This window comes from Xyrauchen texanus, chromosome 27 (genome assembly GCF_025860055.1).
Source record: "Xyrauchen texanus isolate HMW12.3.18 chromosome 27, RBS_HiC_50CHRs, whole genome shotgun sequence".
Lineage (NCBI taxonomy): Eukaryota > Metazoa > Chordata > Actinopteri > Cypriniformes > Catostomidae > Xyrauchen > Xyrauchen texanus.
The window spans coordinates 20,964,788-20,987,200 of record NC_068302.1 but is presented as its reverse complement, the minus strand read 5'-3'; the positions used below and the strand labels follow the sequence as shown (position 1 = coordinate 20,987,200).

At 37.4% G+C, this 22,413-nt stretch overlaps 2 protein-coding genes across 4 annotated transcripts in view; both read left to right on the top strand.

The window, feature by feature from the left end:
• The window catches only part of grid2 (glutamate receptor, ionotropic, delta 2), a 661,023-nt gene extending 643,113 nt beyond the window's left edge, over positions 1-17,910 (top strand). The window contains exons 15-17 of one of the 3 annotated variants that reach the window (XM_052094054.1): positions 4,968-5,208; positions 10,502-10,722; positions 15,545-15,617. In XM_052094054.1, the coding sequence (XP_051950014.1) occupies positions 4,968-5,208; positions 10,502-10,684 (424 nt within the window). In that variant the 3' untranslated portion in view covers positions 10,685-10,722; positions 15,545-15,617. Of the gene's footprint in view, positions 1-4,967; positions 5,209-7,348; positions 7,398-10,501; positions 10,723-15,544 lie in introns of all 3 variants that reach the window. The other 2 variants (XM_052094055.1, XM_052094053.1) reach the window with 2 other exon arrangements.
• Positions 17,911-21,651: 3,741 nt separating this feature from the next.
• atoh1a (atonal bHLH transcription factor 1a) overlaps positions 21,652-22,413 on the top strand; it is a 1,576-nt gene continuing 814 nt past the window's right edge. Inside the window, exon 1 of the mRNA XM_052094060.1 lies at positions 21,652-22,413. This exon is cut by the window's right edge and continues 814 nt beyond it. Coding sequence (XP_051950020.1) covers positions 21,721-22,413 — 693 coding nt within the window. The 5' untranslated portion in view covers positions 21,652-21,720.

Here is a 22,413-nt window from a genome sequence, read left to right as displayed (position 1 = left end):
ATTCACTTCCATTTTAAGTGCCTTAATGTAACCGCATTGTTTGCTTTTTAATATTTTTAATAAACAAGGGATGGGTAAAATATTTTTTGTTGTAATCAACATTATGCCACTAATGCTGTCGATAAAGCTTAAATTTTATTGAACCCAGAATATTCCTCTAAATATCACAATGAACAGTCTGCACAAACACATTTCAGGACATTTCAGTACAAAATTCTATCTAATTCATGCTTGCCTCCTTGTAATCCCATCAGTATTGTCAGACGTAAACCGCACACTCTTGAAGCAACACACAGCCTGTTGACCCAACAAGTGTGTTGGCATATCCATCATGGCAACACTCATAAAAGTCACAGACTACTTTTTCAAATAGCTAAATGTTCAGATATATCACCATAATGGGAGAGCATTCATCCAACATCAGCCATTACCAGTGTCTGATAAAACTCATGGATTTTATCAAGTCATTATAGCCATTGAACAACAAATTAAGTTGAATATTATCATATCATACTGTGTGGATGGATTATATCGAATTTAGATTTATATATACATTTGAAGTCAGAAGTCTTAATACACCTTAGCCTTAATACACCTTATATACACCTTAGCCAAATACATTTAAACTCAGTTATTCACAATTTCTGACATTTAATCTTAGAAAACATTTCCTGTCTTAGGTCAGTTTGGATCACTACTTTATTTTAAGAATGTGAAATGTTAGAATAATAGTAGAGAGAATTATTTATTTCAGTTTTATTTATTTTATCACATCCCCAGTGGGTCAGAGGTTTACATACACTTTGTTAGTGGTTTGTTGGGATTGTGTTCTTTGGCTTGCAAGCCTCACCCTTTTTCCTCCAAACAATAGTTATTATGGCCAAACAGTTCAATGGTTGTTTTATCAGACAAGAGGACATTTCTCCAAAAAGTAAGAAGTTTGTCCCCATGTGCACTTGCAAACTGTAGTCTGGATTTTTTTATGACTGTTTTGGAGCATTGGCTTCTAACTTGCTGAGCAGCCTTTCAGATTATGTCAATATAGGACTTGTTTTACTGTGGATATAGATACTTGTCTACCTGTTTCCTCCAGCATCTTAACAAGGTCCTTTGCTGTTGTTCTGGGATTGATTTGAACTTTTCGCACCGAACTACATTCATCTATAGGAAACAGAATGGGTCTCCTTCCTGAGCGGTATGATGGCTGCGTTGTCCCATGGTGTTTATACTTGTGTACTATTGTTTGTACAGATGAATGTGGTGCCTTCAGGCATTTAGAAATTAACCAAATTCGAAGAGGTCTAAAAAAAATTCTGAGGTCTTGGCTGATTTTTTTTATATTCCCATTATGTCAAGCAAAGAGGCAATGAGTTTGAAGGTAGGCCTTAAAATACATCCACAGTTACACCTCCTATCATGAGCTAATTGTCTAAAGGCTAGACATCATTTTCTGAAATTTTTCAAGCTGCTTAAAGGCACAGTTTACTTTTGTTATGTAAACTTCTGACCCACTGGATTTGTGATAGTCAATTAAAAGTGAAACAATCTGTCTGTAAATAATTGTTGGAAAAATTACTCGCATCAAAGTAGATGTCCTAAAAAGACTTGCCAAAACTATAGTTTGCTAATATTAAATCTGTGGAGTGGTTAAAAAAAGTGTATATGAAACCCCAATGTTTTTTTCTCATCAAACTAAAAATCTTATTTATTTTTCTTGCTTGCGAATTTGTTTTGCTGACTGGCAGGTTTGTAAAACACTATTCTTTTTAAAGCTGCTTTGTAACAATATTGCGAATAGCTCTGTGCAAATAAATGTAATTGAACTAAATAAAACTGAACATGAACAGAGATGAGGCTAACTGAACTTTTGTAAATGTTGCTGAATTCCTGTTCTTAATGAAATGCTGTTTATATCATTGGGACATTGATTATATCTTTGCTTACTCATTCACAGTACTTTGCATTGTTATAGTGCTAGACCACTGCAGCCCAGGCATAGTTTGGATGTCTTAAATTGTCCTCATTGCTGTTGCAAATTTTTTAAGCCACATATTGTATGTAAGCAGTGTTGCGTGGCTAAACGTTGTGGGCTCCTTTCATAAGTGATCTATAAAGTATTTTACTTTACATTGCTCCACTTTGTTTTGAGTCTGAGACAGGGATAATCTAGCGTATAGTGTCACAGTGAACATTAAACATTTTCTGTACATGTGCATGTTCACAGCAGCAGCACTTTGGAATATAGACACTTGGAAGCTTGCTAGTCTTCACTTTGTGCTGGTGGCTTTCCTAACTGCAGACAGCCAGGCTAGAGAGAGACCACTATGCAATACAGAACAGCCAATCAATGAGGCAAGTTCTCCTAAACCTTGGTGTCCTGTATTCATTATCAGTCATTTGCAAGAGCTGAACTGCAAACTGAAAAAACTGCCATCTCTACATAAGAACACAATTTTTTGTGGTTTCAAGTGGGTGGGAAGATTATGTTGCCTGCTAGTAATTCTGAGGAAATGCTGCCCCCTGGTGTTTTGAATAAAAATATAACCACTGCAGCAACAGATGCCACAGAACAGACTGGGACCATTGAGAGTTGTTTATAGGGTGATACAAAGATCTCAGTGGCACAGTTAATGTGGAAAACAGAGCTATCCGATATTAAACTTGCATCCATAACACAGTCAATTTCCATAATGGGACACACAATAAAACTGTGCATAATTAAGTGTGTATTTAGGTCAGTAGTAAATGTCAAGCCATGGGGTGCAACACTTCAGTTATTCAGTGGTGAATTCTCAGGGCCAGCAAAGCCTTCTCTGCTGGCATAACATGCAAATAAATAAATAAAATGTAATCCTTTCATTCTCAAATCACCTTTTTGCCTATGTATTTTTAATCCTTTGCCACTCTTATTTAATCTACAAACAAATAGAGAAAAACATTTATCCAGTAAAAGTGTATCCAGTCAGAATGTATTCCTTGTTGCTTACAAGCAAAGTGTGACAACTGTTTCACAAATCGCATGCCAGAAGCAGCACGTGAGTCTGAGCTCCACCCCATCAGGCCTTCAGAATTTCCACAGAATCTCTCAACAGTGCAAATGAATGAGCAACTAAAGTCAGACTATCAGATTCAACAGCCAATCAGATTGGTTTATTTGTTCTTTGTGGGTGTGATCTTTGGTGAGTGTGAACTGGTTGTGACGTGATCACGCTTTAAGTGATGTCCTTAATTGGAAAGCAAAGTGTGCGATATCATCATCACTGCCACTAACGCAATTGAGAAAGAGATCCTTATGGATGTAAAAACAGGAGATGTTCTGCATGAACGTGTGATTGCTCAATTTATTAATCGGTAAAGGAGGACTGATTTTCACTTAAAGTAAATTGGTAAGTGCTTTTTGATTGTTATAGCAACATCAGGAGTTTTGTAAGTGTAAATTAGGCTGCTTGAGCATTCAGTGTCAGATCAAGTTTTGAAAAGTAGTGCTGCGTTCCATTCAACTCGGAAAGTCGGATTTAACAACTTCTTACTAGGAAAAGTGCAATGGAATGCAGCTTGAAGTCAGATTTACAGCTTGTTGGCTCGTGCAGAAATTCTCAACTCCAATTTTGCCAAGATGCAGGGGCATGATGTCACAAAAACATGTCGACACTCAGGGAAAAATACAAAGTAAGTGATAAACATTCACTTTATTAAAATATATCGATAAATAAGTTTGTTTCCACATTACTTGATATTAAAGCTTGTTTAACAAACGTCTGCAGAAACACGTGTATAAAACATTATAATCTCTTTTGATAATTGTACACCAGAAGCACAAATGCTAACACTGCAGCATTGTTTATGAGATGGGTTGTTAAGAGACATCTCTAATGAGAGTCAAACACCTGCTAAACTAACAGGAGTGTTGCAGTTCCGAATATTGGGGAATGGAAGGCATTTATGGTCGGAGATATCAAGTAGGAATATCACATATGAATCACACTGAAGGCCTAGACCTTTAAATGCATGGCCCGCCACTGCAGTTATTTAATGACATTTCCTATTCTTCTTATTTAAGCCAATTAATAAATATGTTTATGAGCATATACAGTGGGGTTTAAAAGATCACACAGTATATTTTGGATTCAGAATCTAATTTAAACCTTGAAAAAAACAAAGGTTTAGGGTTCTGAAAGTTTAAACTAAGAAACATTATCAGAAAATGAAGAAATATTTAGGATTCTGCTCTATTTCTAGGTTAATAATGAAATTTAAAAATTTGACACTGACCATGTTAACACCTTCGTACAAAAGATCAGATTTCCTTGCTTCTGGTAAAACACACAGGATACTCACTTGAACATTCTGAAATTATGCTGTGATAAAATTGATAATCAGGTTTTTAGTGCTGTCCATTAAGAAGGGGACCTTTTTTTCTCCCCAATTTGGAATTCCCAATGTTCTCCAAGTCCTCGTGGTGGCGTAGTGACAATCCGTGTGGCAGAGGACGAATCTCAGTTGCCTCCGTGTCTGGAACCGTCAACCCGCACATCTTATAATGTGGCTTGTTCAGCGCATTACTGTGGAGACATAGTGCACATGGACACACACGCTATTCTCCGCGGCATCCATGCACCACACCAAGCATGTACCACATCATAGTGACCACGAGGAGGTTACCCCATGTGACTCTACCCTCCCTAACAACCGGGCCAATTTGGTTGCTTAGGAGACCTGGCTGGAGTCACTCAGCACGCCCTGGATTCGAACTCGCAACTCCAGGGGTGGTAGACAGCGTTTGTACTCGCTGAGCTTCCCAGGCCCCCCAAATACTAAGAAATTCTTAAATTAATGAAATTGTTATGCTGATAATATCATTTGAAAGGGGGAACAAAACTTAGAAAATTAGAAAGGAAGCCTTATTTTTCCTCTATTCTGACTTTTAAACCCCACTAATTGTGTGTCTATTATCTATCTGTGTCTAGGATTTTGGAGCTTCAGCAGAATGGGGACATGGACATCCTAAAGCTGAAGTGGTGGCCACGGGACAGTCCGTGTGACCTGTATTCTCCTGTGGGCACTCGGAAGACTGGCAGCGCTTTGGACATCCACAGCTTTGCAGGGGTCTTCTTTGTACTAGCGGCCGGTGTGGTGCTGTCCTGTCTGATTGCCACGGTGGAGACCTGGTGGACACGGAGGAAGGGCTCCAGAGTGCCCTCTAAGGAGGTGAGAGTCTTTGTTGTGGCGGTAGGAGAGGTTTGGTCCTCCAGGGGATGCGGAGGTTTGATGAAAACGTATGCATAAAAAGTTTAACTGCAATAACTATGAACATTTTCCAACCTCTTATCCAAGTTGGATGTGTTCCATTTGTTATTAAAAATCATGAAGCTTTATGTGACAGCAACATCATGGTTAAATGTTCCCTTAAGGTAAAACAGCAAAATAAATGGAAATAAGGGATGGGCGGTATGACCAAAATCTAATATCTCAGTATGAGTAATTTTATATCACAGTATATTTCACAATATAGGTTTTTGTTTTCTGTCTGGAAATTCAATGGAAAATTGGGATATATTAAATAATCGGGTTGTAATTGTGATTCTGATTTTATATATATACATACATACATACATACATACATACATACATATATATATATATATTAGGGCAGTCTATTTAAGGCGTTAATTCAGTGCGATTAATTTTACAAAAAATAATGTGATAAAAAATATTTAAGCAATTAATCGCATGCCCATGGACCACAATAAGGAAGACTCCTTAGAAATGCAAGCTTGTAGTACCACCTGTTTACTCCAGAGGGCAGTACGTGAAATTTCAGCTGTATGAGCAACGTGCAGTTTATATAGTGAAGAAAACACTCGAAGGAGCGCAAATTCGATCTAAGGGATCTCAAGATGTGTTTAAAGATTGAGTATTAAACTTTTAACTTGACACAGTGACCTAAACATTTTATGTTTATGACGCAACACACCCGAGAGGTCTGACGCAGGTGTAAATTGACGGGCCCTTAAACAAGTCCTCGTGATATATCTCCAACTGATTGACAAATTCACTTGTGAAATGGATTGCTGTGAACTGTATGCCAATGATTGACTTATGATCAATAATATGGTTGTAAACAATACATTGTATTCTAAAGTGCTTATCATAGATAAACTCTTCTGCTACAGGAATGTAAAGCATTTGAATTATCTGAATATTTTATATATATAATTTTTAAACATTTAAAGATAACTAATTATAATTATATATTGGTATAAATATGTATAATCTTTATATATCGAATTATTGTTATATGAGGGGTTTTCTCAACAAATATTTGTAAATGTGATTAATCGCGATTAATTTTTTAAATTTTAATCGATTGACAGCCCTAATATATATATATATATATATATATATCCAGTGAATTAAATACTTTATAAATGAAAATCAAAGGCTTCATCTCATTTGATTATTTTTGATTATTTAGTTTGGATGCAAACCAAATTATTAATAATACGTCCCACATAACACCAGAGTATTTTCACATTTGTCCATGTTTTTTTTTTTTTTTTATCATTATTTTTACCGTCATACCACCCAGTCCTAGAAGGATGTAAGTAATATTAACAGAAAGAGGGAGCATTATGCAACAAAACAAGCAGCAGACAAAGCACTTTTTCCTCACTCTAATTTTTCTGATAGAGACATAAATGAATTAAACCCACATCTCCAAAAAGAACACTAGGCTGTTAAATTACCTGCCAAGCACATTAGCTGTAATAGAGCTCTGTTGAGGAAAAGGCATAAACAGGTAGGCCTACTAGAAAATAAATGGGCTGATATCAGCGGCATATATCTGGATAATAACTGTAAGGCAAGCATCAAAGCAGTTGGACTAAATACAAAGCCATAATATCAGGCTCATAAATGCGCTTTTTTAATATCCCATCCGTCATTTCTTGAAGAACGATTTCGATTAATGTCTTTGCATGTATTGCTTTCCTTTGCTTTTCCTGTTTTTGCTCTGTTGCGTTAACAGCAGTTTACATATGGTTCTTTGGCATCCAGATAAAGTTAATTAACAAATGATTGCACATTCGTTGAATGTTTGGGTTTCACATTAATAACACTGCAGTTCCTGAAATGCACCTCAGATGTAGCAGTGACAGCACATTCATATTGCTGTTAATTAACTTTGATGTTGGCGTTTACTCTTTTTATTATTATGATTATTTAAAGAGTATGTTATTCCTTATGGCTTTCTGTTATATTCTGCAACTGTCATGTTGTGCGTTTTCCTTTCCTGATATTACATCCTCTTCCCCACTGTGCTACAATCTCCCTCATTATTCTAATCAAGTGCCATTTCCCCCCAACATACATACCTGACCTCTCCTCACACCCCTCTGGTATGTGTCATCAAGCTCTGCACAGGCAAAAAAACACAGCATTTCATCTGCAGCGTTCCACCTGAAAAACAAATCAAAAACACCTCTGTAGTGTTTTTGATCAATGGTCAGGGTTCTCTTCTCCTGCCTCCTCCCAAGCAAACCCCACCATGAAGCAGCTTTTATCTGTCAGGGGCAGCAGGCTACTTATGACCCTACAAACAGAGTGGCTCTTTTTCATCCCTGTTCCAGAGAAGACCATCGTGCAGTGTGCTGAACACTTTGTGGGCAGCCAGCTGGTTACTGTAATGTTCAGAGATTATGATTTGTGTCTTGAGATTAGTATAATTTCTTTAGTATATGTTTAATTAGTATAAGGTTTATTTCATATAGTGAGTTGAAAGATTCAGTTTCCCCCATTTTTACTTCACATACACTGTAAGCATGTTTACTCATTAATTACAGCTAGTATAGTGTAGTAGAAAATACAGTGCCCCAAAAAAGTATTTGGACACTTTAAAATGTCTTTGCATTAAATAAAAAAATATCAAACTGATAGCATTTGCTTAAAGAATGATAGCACAAGCATACTTTTCAAGCAAAACATATTAGAAAAATACATTTGTTAGATTTTAAAATGTAAAACATTAGATGTATTGTTCAAAATGAAATGTAATTAAATGTTAGCAAAAAGTATTTTGATATACTTTATTACACCTGTGGTTACTCTGCAAAGGCACCTGTGTGAACTGAAAGGGACACCTCACCCCAAAATAAAAATTTTCTCATCAATTAATCTCCCACATTCCATCCCAGATTGGATGTGGAAGAATATTTCAGCTCCGTAGGTCCTCACAATCCAAGTGAAGGGTGACCAAAACTTTGAAGCTCCAAAATTCAAATAAAGGCAGCATAAAAGTAATCTATAAGACTTCATAAGTGGTTAAATCCATATATTCAGAAGCGATATGATATGTGTGTGTGAGAAACAGATCAATATTTAAGTCTTCTTTTACTATAAATTCTCCTCCCTACCAGTAGGTGGCTAGATGCACGAAAAATGTGAATCGAAAAAGACAAAAGAAGAACATGAAAATGAAGATTGATCATAAAAAAGGACTTAAATATTGATCTGTTTCCATCACATCTCTTCTGAAAATATGAATTTAACCACTGGAGTCATATGGATTACTTTTATGCTGCATTTATGTCGTTTTGGAGCTTCATAATTTTGGTCACCATTCACTTGCATTGTGAGGATCTTCAGAGATGAAATATTCTTCTTTAAATTTTCATTTGTGTTCAGCAGAAGAAGAAAAAAATATCATACACATCTGGGATGGCATGAGGGTGAGGGATGGGATGGAAATGATGAGACAATTTTCATTTTTGGGTGAACAATTCCTTTAAGGGGAATTGATATCATCCCTAAATTTACTTTGGGACCATTTGGTTTAAATTGCAAAACAAATCTCTTATTAGAGAAGTTAATTCTGAGAAAAGGTCTAGCATCTTTATTTATTTTTTGCATCAGTCACTTGCTTTGATAAATTGTTATCTAATGCAATGATATTAATATATTTGTAAGTATGGTTTAAGTGCCCAAACACCTTTTGTGGCCGCTGTATACTAATGAATACAGAGATGATTCTCTCTGAGGATTTTTGAAGTAGGGTGAAGCTCACACTTGAACCACGCTCATTTCTGGCCCAGTGGTCTGATCATGCTGAGTTGGGCTCATTCCTCGGAGCACTCTTCCAGACGGTTCCATCGGACTAGAAGCTTGGCAGAGCTTAGCACAGATATTTACCCAGCCATGCTGATAAAAATAGCACCACACTCATGTCACAAATGTTTTTGGATTACAATGAAAACTCTTCAGTTTGATTGGGTTTTTTTATCCTAATTTTAATTTTGGCACATCCTAAGAGCCGTTTTCCATCTTTCAGCATGATGCAACTTCTTAATTTCTGGTTGGTGTTTCGATGCATATACATAATGCTTCCTGACTGCTTCCTCTTTTCTTTGTGATATCTCTTGACACCTGCCTAACACAGAGTTCATTGCATATCACAGCAATAGAATGACTTTGTGCTTGTGTCTCTGTGTCTGGCACACACACATACACACACCAACACACACGTTGCATATGCCATGTGTTAGTTTGTTCGTGTTTCCTCTCTCTGCTTCTCTGTGATCTCGTCATCATGATTCTTTCTGTGGTGTCGCAATTTGGACTAAAATGATTTGATATGACAAGTCGTCAAAACGAGTTCCACCTCACGGTGATGAATTTCTTTTTGCCTCTGAATCCAGAGAGGACGAGCATGTGGATCTGTGGTCCAGAGAACCGGAGGTTGGCTGTGTGAATTAGCCATTCCATACGCCAAGATTTGTGTCCTGATCATTTCTATAAAAAAAAAAAACAGATGATGAAACTTTTTCACGTCAGATGTCTGCTGTGTCATTAATATTGTGTTTGTCTGGCGTCCCACGGTGTCTCTAATTTTCTTGGCCGCAGTATGAGGTCCACATTCAAACACTCAACTGTTTAGTCTAGAACATCCAAAGTAAGAAAAAAATCATATATATATTTTATTTTTATTTTTATAAATCCTAGACAAAAAACTATGATCAATGTTATATTCATAGTGGCTTTATTGTTGCTGTAGTGGGTATTTGAAAGTTGGACCTGAGGCGGCATATTTATAAGAGACCGTCGAACGCCAAACAGTGCTCTATGTCAGTCATTACTCTTGACTTCAGAAAATGTTTGATTTCTCGCAAAGAAAAACAAATCATGTTAATCTGCTGTCAAAGCCTGAAACAACTTTTGCTTCATTTTGTTTTATAGATAAGTACTCTGTGTTGAGGGGTTAAGCGGGCATGGGAGAGAAATGCAAAATGCCATTTTTACCATCTCACACTTACAGGTATCTGGCTCCATGGACATTAAAAAAAGAAAATCAAAAATGTCTGTGTGCTGATTGTTTGTTTGTTTTTCTTTTTCTACTCATTCCCCTACCTCTCTGGAAATAAACTTTTTCCCCATCCTCTCATTTGCCTGCCTCATCCGCACCTATGTCCGTCTTTGTATGCTTCCACACGCTCGCACATACACACAGACACAAGCAGATGGTCCGTCATTGAGGCAAGATAAGCCATGTCATGAGCCACAGACTGACATCATGCTCACGCTCAGGCCTTCCTCCAATCACCTGTCACCTGCATGCTGCGCCACGCCCCTTGACTCCAAGCTGAGGCACACGTTTGCGATTCCCTCGCGAACTGTCTTCTGCCAACACTGAGCTACACTCTTTCCACACTCTGCAAGCCTCAAGCCCATGTAGGTTAAGAAATCATCCCAGCATCAAATGCAGCACAATACATTTTTACTGTATACACATCTTAATCATTTCTAAATGGCTGCTGAGAGAGATTCCACTGGGGTACTATGATACATTTGAACTACAAGAAAGGTCATCATTATTTCCACAAACCTTGAGAAAGCTTCACTATAAATGATTTGCTCAGGAATGCAATATGTTTTATTTCCAATACTCATTTTCACATTTTCTTTTACCTGAAGTCCACAGAGATCTATTCATTATTGCCAAGCTGCATGGACTAAAATCATGAGAGGATTTCATCTGAATGTAGAGCTGTAATTTGCACAATTGCTAAATATTTAGACTGCTGCTACACAGCAATACAAAGTGCCTAATTCAGTATTCACACCCAACAGCGAAACTACAACAGGTAGAATGTTGTTTAAAGATTCCGTTCTAGTGCGAAATACATATCTATGAATTCTAAGATAAAGTGCTTTGGCTCAATTACATTTCACAAATGGAACTTTGAGCAATCACACCCTGCCCATGAAGGAAGCAGTAGTGCTTTATCTACAAAACACCTAAAAATCTTTAGAATTGTATTAATGTATTTTGTGACGTCCGGACTAGAGGTCAACCGACAGTGGAGTTTGCCGATACAGATAACCATATTACATGTGATCTGGATTGCTTAATCGGATTTCAAAAATCAAGTACTTGTAATTAGATTTAATTATGATTTAAAATACTCGTAATTAGATTAAAGTTATTTTTATGGATTAAATGATTACATATTGATGAGCCAAAGCGTAAATTGTTCATAAATGTTTTATCCCTTTATTTTGTTGTCTTTTTAAATATAAAATGTTTTAAATTCTTAATCAGCCAACAGCTGATAAATGTTTAGTACATTTTTGTGTTATTTGAGTGGACAGTAATTACACTAGAGATTAAGTGGTAATCTACACATACAGGTGAAACTCGAAAAATTAGAATATCGTGCAAAAGTTCATTAATTTCAGTAATTCAACTTAAAAGGTGAAACTAATATATTATATAGACTCATTACAAGCAAAGTAAGATATTTCAAGCCTTTATTTGATATAATTTTGATGATTATGGCTTACAGCTTATGAAAACCCCAAATTCAGAATCTCAGAAAATTAGAATATTGTGAAAAGGTTCAGTATTGTAGGCTCAAAGTGTCACACTCTAATCAGGTAAACACCTGCAAAGGGTTCCTGAGCCTTTAAATGGTCTCTCAGTCTGGTTCAGTTGAATTCACAATCATGGGGAAGACTGCTGACCTGACAGTTTTGCAGAAAACCATCATTGACACCCTCCACAAGGAGGGAAAGCCTCAAAAGGTAATTGCAAAAGAAGTTGGATGTTCTCAAAGTGCTGTATCAAAGCACATTAATAGAAAGTTAAGTGGAAGGGAAAAAGTGTGGAAGAAAAATGTGCACAAGCAGCAGGGATGACCGTAGCCTGGAGAGGATTGTCAGGAAAAGGCCATTCAAATGTGTGGGGGAGCTTCACAAGGAGTGGACTGAGGCTGGAGTTACTGCATCAAGAGCCACCACACACAGACGGGTCCTGGACATGGGCTTCAAATGTCAAACGTCTTACCTGGGCTAAAGAAAAAAGAACTGGTCTGTTGCTCAGTGGTCCAAAGTCCTCTTTTCTGATGAGAGCAAATTTTGCATCTCATTTGGAAACCAAGGTCCCAGAGTCTGGAGGAAGAATGGAGAGGCACACAATCCAAGATGCTTGAAGTCCAGTGTGAAGTTTCCACAGTCTGTGTTGGTTTGGGGAGCCATGTCATCAGCTGGTGTTGGTCCACTGTGCTTTATTAAGTCCAGAGTCAACGCAGCCTTCTACCGGGACATTTTAGAGCACTTCATGCTTCCTTCAGCAGACAAGCTTTATGGAGATGCTGACTTCATTTTCCAGCAGGACTTGGCACCTGCCCACACTGCCAAAAGTACCAAAACCTGGTTCAATGACCATGGTATTACTGTGCTTGATTGGCCAGCAAACTCGCCTGACCTGAACCCCATAGAGAATCTATGGGGCATTGCCAAGAGAAAGATGAGAGACATGAGACCAAACACTGCAGAAGAGCTGAAGGCCGCTATTGAAGCATCTTGGTCTTCCATAACACCTCAGCAGTGCCACAGGCACTTTTTTTGATTTCATGTAATATTCTAATTTTCTGAGATTCTGAATTTGGGGTTTTCATAAGCTGCAAGCCATAATCATCAAAATTATATCAAATAAAGGCTTGAAATATCTTACTTTGCTTGTAATGAGTCTATATAATATATTAGTTTCACCTTTTAAGTTGAATTACTGAAATTAATGAACTTTTGCACGATATTCTAATTTTTCGAGTTTCACCTGTAAATGCTGAACAGATTGCATTAGTGCGCTAAAGCTAGTTTTAATTTTGCAAATTGCTTTTGTTCTCGGCTTCAAAAATGTACATGAAAATGCTTTTTCAGACTTTTCAGATTTTTCATAGATGGTGTTTGTCAAAATTGCCAGAGTCAGAACAGTTTAAGTGTCTTTTTTATATTTCACTCAAACAGACAAACAGCGAGTAAACCACACATTAAAAAAAAAAGTATATAAATTATCACATTTTGATCAATTAAGTACGTTTTCTTTAATGCGTTTAAGCAACATTTTCAAAATGAACAAGCTTATCCAACACAAATGAATGTTACAAATAAACTAATAAACAATAATTAGGTCAGAAGTAATCCAAAGCAGTCTGATGAGATTACCTTAATATGTAATATAAGAGATTAAGTTACTGACTAAAATTTTCATCATGTAATTTGTAATTGGTACCACAATACTATTCAGAAGTAATGTACCCAGCACTATCAATAACTAAATTGGTGGAAAAGGCCTATAACCGATTAATAGGCCAATTGATTGTAATATAAAAATATCTTTCAATACTATGATGGGCACAGACACAGGCAACACAAGGCCAAAATGAACAAAATCAAAGATGCAGTTTATTGTTCAACTAAAATTCCAATATTTACCATTATTTTGAAGGGACAGAGACTTGTCTCTGTTACAGTGCTCTATAGTTAAGTAGGCTATTTAACAAATTTAGATTTTTATAGCCTGTATATTCACAAGCTGAAGAGTTTTGCATATTTATATATATCACCGGATACATTTTAATGAGTAATAAGGTTTATTAGTATTATTCATAAGAAATAAAGTTGTGCTGACAGGGCATGTTTCTATATAGTCTATTTCTATTTAGAACACTTGTTATCTAATCAAAATATGCACTGAAGTGAGGATAAAAAGATGGATGAATATTGTCAATGATGACAGATGTAGATATAGAAAATCCCCTGAAGGTGTCGCTGAAATTGTTTATTTCATCTACAGAGGCCGAATTTATACAGTAAAAACAAGACATTCTAACCCTAGAATCCTCTGCCACCAGCCACAGAGGAACATGGTGGAATAAAAAATAATTAACTTTCAGCATAGATTTTGGCTAATAATTGATATCTCCAAAAAGCAACTGTCGGCACAGATTAATCGTTAAAACCGATAAATCTGTCTACATTTATTCTAGACCAGCAAGAGCAATTTTCAACCAGCTGTCCCTCACACTGAACACTTTTACAAGGTCCCTTGCTAAAGAAAACAACAAATGGCTCCTTTCATGTGATGGCCTTTCCGCAATCACTCTTTCCTTCATTCCTACTCCTCTCATCTACCGCCTTCCTCCACTGTGGTGGTAGGACAGGTACCTACAAACGGAACCCTCAACTCACCGCCCCACCTTGGCCCAGCAAGGTTCCCCCTGACCCCTCTTTACTCAGTGCGGTGCTGCCTGATGGTGGTGGCTGGAACCCACAAAGTACTTTAAGCTTCCCACAAACGAGAGGCCAATTTATACTCTCACAGCAACTACAAAGTCAGCCCACATCAACCTGTGAGTGTTTTTTAAAGCAATCCAATAATATTATAGTATTTTACTCCAACATATAGAAAATTATATTGTATTTATGTTGTAGTAAAACATACTATAAAGCATATATAGTACAGTTTTGACATAATTAAAAGAGCAAACCAATTTCGAACCCAACTGAAAATGGTTTAAAATGGCTTGAAAGTTGAAGGTTTGTGAGGCTGGATCTATATACATATTCAATTTTCCAGTTCCTTCCAAAGATATGCAATATCCATGTGTCTAAGACACAACATTAATGTGTTGATGTAAATAAATACCGTAGTTCTCTATAGAATTCAAGATCGTAATAGCTAAGACTGATATGTTTTCATTACCATAGCTCAGTCTGTTTCCCTTTTTGCACCTTCCCTCTTTTTTTTCTGTCTTGCTAATTGTGCATACACTAAAACATAATCTGGCCTGCGCCTTTAATACCTTCCTCCACCTCACCTCACCCTTATAAACTTCCTCAAACTTGTCTGTTATTTTCCCTCTATTCCCAACTCCATCGAAACTCTTCCTTACTGTGCTGCTCACTCATTTGTACTCCCTTCCTTACTCACTTGATGACTATATGCCTTCTTTCCCATCTCCTCTTCAATGTTTCACCCTATTTCCCTATTAACCACATCACGGACATCCTGCTTAACTAACCCATCCTGCACTGTATCTTCTTTTATGAGTACACCTCACCCTTTTCCTCAATTTACACTTCTTTACCTCTTTTCTCCTCTGATCCTGTAACAACCTTTACTCCTCCTTTTCTTTCCCTCCTTATTTTCTTCCTCTGGACTTTCCCTTCCCTCCCCACTCCACTTCCTTCCTTGTTTTTCCTCTTTTAGGATGATAAGGAGATCGACCTGGAGCACCTTCATCACCGGGTTAACAGCTTGTGCACGGAGGATGAGAGCCCCCATAAACAGTTCTCCACCTCTTCAATCGACCTGACGCCCTTGGATATGGACTCCCTCCCGGCTGCGCGGCAGGCCCTGGAGCAGATCAGCGACTTCCGTAACACGCACATCACCACCACCACATTCATCCCAGAGCAGATCCAGACTCTCAGCCGCAGCCTTTCTGCCAAGGCAGCAGCCGGCTTCGCTTTTGGGGCTGTACAGGACCACCGGACTGGGGGGCCCTTCCGTCAGCGAGCCCCCAATGGCGGCTTCTTTCGCAGCCCCGTCAAGACAATGTCCAGCATCCCATATCAGCCCACCCCAGCACCCAATTTCAGCTATGGCAATGACCCGGACAGGGGCACCTCCATATAAACTGCAGGGGTCTTGGGCCTGTGAAATTGAAACAAACACACAAAAGAAATATATGTAAATACAAATGTTCATTTTTTGTTGTCGTTTTCTCTTGGAGGCGGAATGCAGAGTACTCACCAACGAGATGAGGATGGAATAATATGATCATTATTGTCTTTGTGGTTGTCAGGAGATTTCATCTGTGAACAAAATGCCTTTTTTGCCACATTCAATTTTGAAGATCTCTTTTGTGGGGAGAGCAAAAAAGAATGCATCCAGATGTTTCAATGATGGTGACCTTTTCATTTTGTTTGTTTAAAAAAAAAACTGTGCCAAGTGTTCCACAAATCTGCAATAACTCAATTTCAAAAAAGGGTGTCAACTCGTCTACTAAATCTTGCTTCTCGATCGTTTCAGTGCTCAGTAAATGTTCAGTACTCCTCTAATGGAGGTGTTAAACAAGGCAGCCAAGACTGCACTGCTAGCATCAAAGAAAGCAACAGGTAACCTGTGAAAATCAGGACTGCAGCTTTTCTCTGCTGCCCCGGCAATGCACCAGGGCCCACAGCATGGGACTGTGCTTCTAAGGACTTCTCATCCTCTCTGCCAGCTCCCTAAGGATGAGATCTACATTCAGTCTTTAAAGGACTCTCTGTGGGAAATAATCACTGAACTTGAAAATAAAAAACGTATTAGACAGGAGGGAGAATAAAACAAATGCTACTCAATGTCTCCTACTGACTTTTAAGTATAACAAATCTTAAATGCGTGGAATGTGTCTGGTCAGAGAGTTTTAACAAAAAAAAGTTCAAAGCTGTCTGTAGTTTTAGTTATATTTTGTTTTATTATTAGTTTTAAAATGTCTTAAGTGCCATCATCTTATATTGGTTTGCAACATTAAATCATCAAATGTTTGTATTCACTTCTGTAGCTGTACTCCAGGATTTGGCAAAAAAAAAAACATTCTGTAGAACAGCTTTATTGTATATGACATAAGCTTGCAGCTGTGCATCATAGATTTTGGAGATCGGATATTGAAAGAGTTTTTAAATGAATTCTTAACACAAGCCTTTGAAGATGGGGCTTTTTTTTACTTGTCAAAAGTCAGTCCTCAACCGAATACGACGCCATCTGAAAAAGCTGATACGGTGGCCACTTTTGAGGGGTTATTTGAAATATATTTCTATTTCATTTCATAAATGTTAAGGGGTAATATTTATCTAACTTTTTTTAAAAGTGCTAATTGTTTAAAGAAGGCCATCGACATGTGGTAACAGTTTAAAAAAAAATAACATTTTGAGAACAAAAAAAAACAAATCCTTTTCACTAACATAAACTGTATTAATATTTACTAATGTTAGTCATTTAGAATGAGCTTTCAGTTTGTTATTCTCTGACTAATTCGCAAATGTTGTGTGTAGAGAACAGCAAGTGTTTTGACGCAAGCCTTCTAGATGTACTTTTCTTTAGATATGATTACTGAAAGACTATAGGAGCAATTTATATTTAGTATCAGTTTAAAGGTTTTTATTTAGGATAAATATATATTTTACATGCAGATCATTTTTGTTGGATTAAAGAAGATATAGAGTATACTGTAATATCTGAGCCTGTAAAGCTCAGTTAGCCACTATCACATTACATTAAGTTCTTCACAGTCTCTCTGACGGTAAGGTATTGTCATATGACTTCATTTCATTTTGATTTCTTAATTTATCAAAAAGGAGGCAAGGGTTTTTCCGTAAAAAAGCATGCAAAACTATGCCTGTAACAGTTTTAATTTCATACATAGAATTGTACAGGATATCTTCATTTTCAACTGATTATAATGTACAGTATTTAATATAGGCCTATTTTGTTGTATGTGTTGCATATTATTCAAATGGAACAAACTGAGGCCTCTGTTACAAGTGGCAATGCTTTCTGTGTATAATTTGTCTAATAAACATGTTTTCTACAGTGGCATTTGTTGTTTTTTTTTTGTATGTTATCATGCTAATAATGTCATCATTATAAAATAAATTCCACCAACAGACAGAATACTGTCCTGAAATGCTATACGTGTGAGTAAACTAAACTAGTTTGTCTTTCCCATCTCAGGATGAGCTGATGAAGTGCAGTGGTTTGATGCACAACACAGTAAGGGTTATGGTCAAAGGTTACCCACTACTGGATTTTGGCTGGCTGTTGACTATGTGAGCCAGACTTCATGCACTGCAGGTCAAAGTGAATGGCACCACAGCATTTCAAGTCATGCTCTAGTGCTTAGAGAGTTTGTAATCCAAAGTCGCCACAGTCCAAACCTGAACCGGTCATGTTCGAAATGTATTAGATCAACTTCTTGTATGTATATTTTTTGATGCTATAGGGTACAACGTGGCTAAAGGGCCCTGGGGTAAAAGTCACATTTGATTTGATTTTCTCCCAAAACACTAAGAAGCAACATAAACCTCCACAGTACTTTCCTTAACACCTGTTTGTCACTTTACACGGCAACATTTTTCTGAACCATGAAATCATTTTGTGCAATGTACACTTTGATTTTGATGTAATTTTATCTAATATTTTATCATTTTTAAAATTTTCAAAATTGATGAAGCCAATGAGAATCCCTGAATTTAATACATTTATTTTTGGACAACATAAGTATAACTTTCAGTTTTGTTCAAGTTCAAAAGTTTTTAATAACTGCCTAATAAGTGAAAGGATCGTATTTGGGGTAAAGCCCCCCGGTTGCAGGGGCTAAAGACCCCTTTAAAACATATTGTTTTTCTTTAGCGGTGTGAATAGATTCGATATGTTCAAAGTGTGCTCAGATTGACTGATCCAATCACAATGGAGATTCATTTGTTTATAAAATACTTGAGATGTTATAAAATGCCAAATGTGAATGAATTAACAGAAATGTTTACCCTTTTCTGAAGTGGTAATTTTGAAGAAGTAGTATCTTAATGCATCTTGCTGTCTCAAAAGTATTTAAGTTGGAAATTTTGCCCCGACACTATTGCACCTACATTTACATGATATCACTTTAACCCCCCCTGGGGACTCCAATATGTGGGAGCCTTTTACACCAAGTGTGGGGTAAAAGGTTCTCTCAAAACCTATTTTTTCAACACCTACCGTTTCAATGTTGGAAAATGCACAGCTGAATGAATTTTTTACTGAAATAAAATGTGGCAGGTTTGAAGTAAAATTTCTTTTTTCTTTTGGTATATTGAAATCCTAGTTTTAAAATGACCACTTGGTCTAGAGTAGATGCACAGAATATCCACTAGATGTCGCCTTAGTTACCTTTCAGTTTATTGTCCCTGAAATGTACAGCGATACATAATAAATGTAGCACCTATTCTGATGTTTAGGGATTCAGAGGCTTCATCTGTTTCAGTTTTGAATATATTTTCAGAAACATTAGGCCTGCATAAAATCAGTAAATGCACATTTATTTGAGACTAAGGTTCTAAATTTACACTGCAAATAAATCCATTGTCACAATTTAGTCTAAATTATTACATTTTATCGAAGAAATTTACTAAATTTGTAGATATTTGTTTATTATATATATATATATATATATATATATATATATATATATATAGACAGTTGCCTGTAAATGTGATTTAATAATAACAGCATTATATTATTATTATTATTATTATTATTATTATTATTATTGCACATGTTCGAGTAATGTGTTTTATCAACTTTTATCAACAACGCGATATCTCTTGGTCTCCCAGGAGACAGGAAAGAAGAAAGTAGCATGCAGACTTGATCGCAGTAGAAGCCCTCATCGAGACACATGTTGTGCCCTTTTTCCAAAGAGTTCTTCAGGCGTGTCGAATGGAACATAGAGTATCTATTGTCCATGAGACACTTTAATAATCGACAGCAGCAATCCCAACCTGTTGTTTGCTTTAGGACCTATTCCAAGACACACAAGCCGCCTGGATGAGGCTCCAGTTGGGGTGGACTCAGGCGCCAGTCCGCAAGAATTCATGAATAAATGTAAAGAGATTAATGTGGAGTTTTTAATGCCAGAAAAATGGAATTAAGGTCCCGTGCATCAGTTTTGCCTGAAATATTTAGTTTCAGTGACAACCTATAGGGCATACAACTGTTATCTGTTTAACAAAGTAGAAACTCTGTGAAGTTTCCTCATGATAATGCACAATTTGCTGTTTACACATCATTTATGAGAACTACATTTTTACTCGACTTGTCTTGGTTTCACAGTAGCCTACTCGCATAAGCCACGCGATGACAAAACAAAATCATGATTCTGTTTTGAAGTACGATTATTTAATGTGTATATTATTTTAAAAAAATAATAATAACAATGTTAATAATATTATTATTATTATTATGTTGTTGTTAAAGCTTATAATAATATATATATATAAATTCAAACAAATAATCAAAACAAAAAAATTATAATATAAAGTGGTTGTTATTGTTGTTGTTGTTGTTGCTGATAGTATTATTATTATTATTATTATTATTATTATTATTATTATTATTATATAAACTGCTTCTTTTGCACTTGCTCTTTTTCCAAAGTTCGTGACAGTAAAGGACTGTCGCGCCTCCAGATCAAGTTTCCGATATTTGGGTAGCTCTTTTAGTGAAAGGGCGTTCCTTAAATTGGATTAAAAGGTGTTGAACTTGTTCAAAAAGAAAACGTAACTCTATCTGGTACTAACATTCATTGTGTGAGAATGTGTTTAAATATGCACCAAAAGAAGAATGATCGCATTTTGTTAGCAAATTTTGTTCGAACTGCTGCAAACCTGAAGATTTAATTTTATATGGATCTATTTCATTTAGTGCGCTCAACAGACACGTAAATTAAATACGATTAGTATAACATCTAATAATACATTATGAATACATAAAGAAAACATCCAGCTTTGACAAAGCAATGATTAAAATTGGTCGACAATCCGTCTGCAATTCTTTAATTTCGATAAACAAAAAGATTCATAATAATCAAATACAAAACGCGGGTTTCTCTTAAAAAAAAAAAAAAAAAGACAGTGTCTGTAGGCAACGCATTCCTATGTTGTTTTGTTTGAAAGTGAACAAGCCTTTAGGCCTACGTTTACATAGGCCTAATTCAATTTAGGTTGTAGCTAGCTACAAACCCTAACATTTATAAAAACGGACAACGTAGCTAAATTTGATTCGTGAAAATCAGTTCGTGGTCTTTAATAATACAGGGCAAAATATTTATATGACTATATTAAAAATTGAAGCATCAACGCACAGTGTCCTCAAGTAAAGATTTTCAATGCATTCCATTTTTCAGAACCCATTTCAGACTGTCAAGACGAGAAGTATTTTTCCTGCGCGTTGTGACTGATATCCTAGTGTTTGGAGGCATGCCACGTACTTTTATTCTATCCTAAGTTTCTGTGTGCGTCCAGTGGGACGACCTGTTGTGATAATAATTCTCTAGTTAAACAGGTTTGGAGCGCGACATTAAAAAAAACTGTTTGGGTATAATAGCCTCTCCGAGTTTACTGCGACTTCTCATTGGTCGCCTACACGCGCCTGCCCCGCGTACTCTTATTGGTCAAAGCGCCACGCGACCAGCTTGAGAAGGGGGGCTCCCGGCACGCGCCGCTTTTAAAACCGACGAGTCTCCCAGAGACTTCAGCAAAGAAATCCACTTCACCGCTGTACGAGAGCAACAGGTGCACGAAGAAATAAAACCTCCACGGCTAATTCCGTTCTCATATCCATAGCCACAAACTTTTCCCAAACAAATGGATGGAACGAACGTGGACGGCGTAAGTAAAAGTGCAAGGGAGGAAGTTGAACTGGACGGCCAAGATCCGAACTTTGGGCGGGGGGAACAGTGCGAGTACCCACCAGCTTTGGCACTCATGGCCAGCAGTGATCCACGCGCCTGGCTGGCTCCTGTGCAGACTGGCACCTGCGCGGCACACGCCGAATACCTGCTGCACTCGCCCGGCTCGAGCGCGGAAGGCGTGTCCTCTGCCTCGAGCAACAGCTCAAACTTCAGGAAGAGCAGCAAAGTGCGCGAGTTGTGCCGACTTAAGGGAGCTGTGGGAGCAGATGAGGGCAGGCAGCGTGCACCATCCAGCAAAGCGACCAATGTTGTGCAAAAACAGAGGCGAATGGCTGCCAATGCTCGCGAGAGGAGGAGGATGCACGGATTAAACCACGCTTTCGACAAACTGCGCAGTGTAATCCCAGCCATGGATGATGACAAGAAGCTCTCTAAATATGAAACCCTACAGATGGCTCAGATCTACATCAACGCCCTGTCCGACTTGCTTCAGGGTCCCGATGCTGAAGCTGATCCGCCAAACTGCGACATGCTGTCTGCCAATGTGTACGAGGAGGAGCACTCTCCTAGCGGATCACCGAGCATCTGTCGGAGAGGCACAGGAGCAGGTCTACCTGTCCAGCTGTCCGGTATCCACTATCAGTAC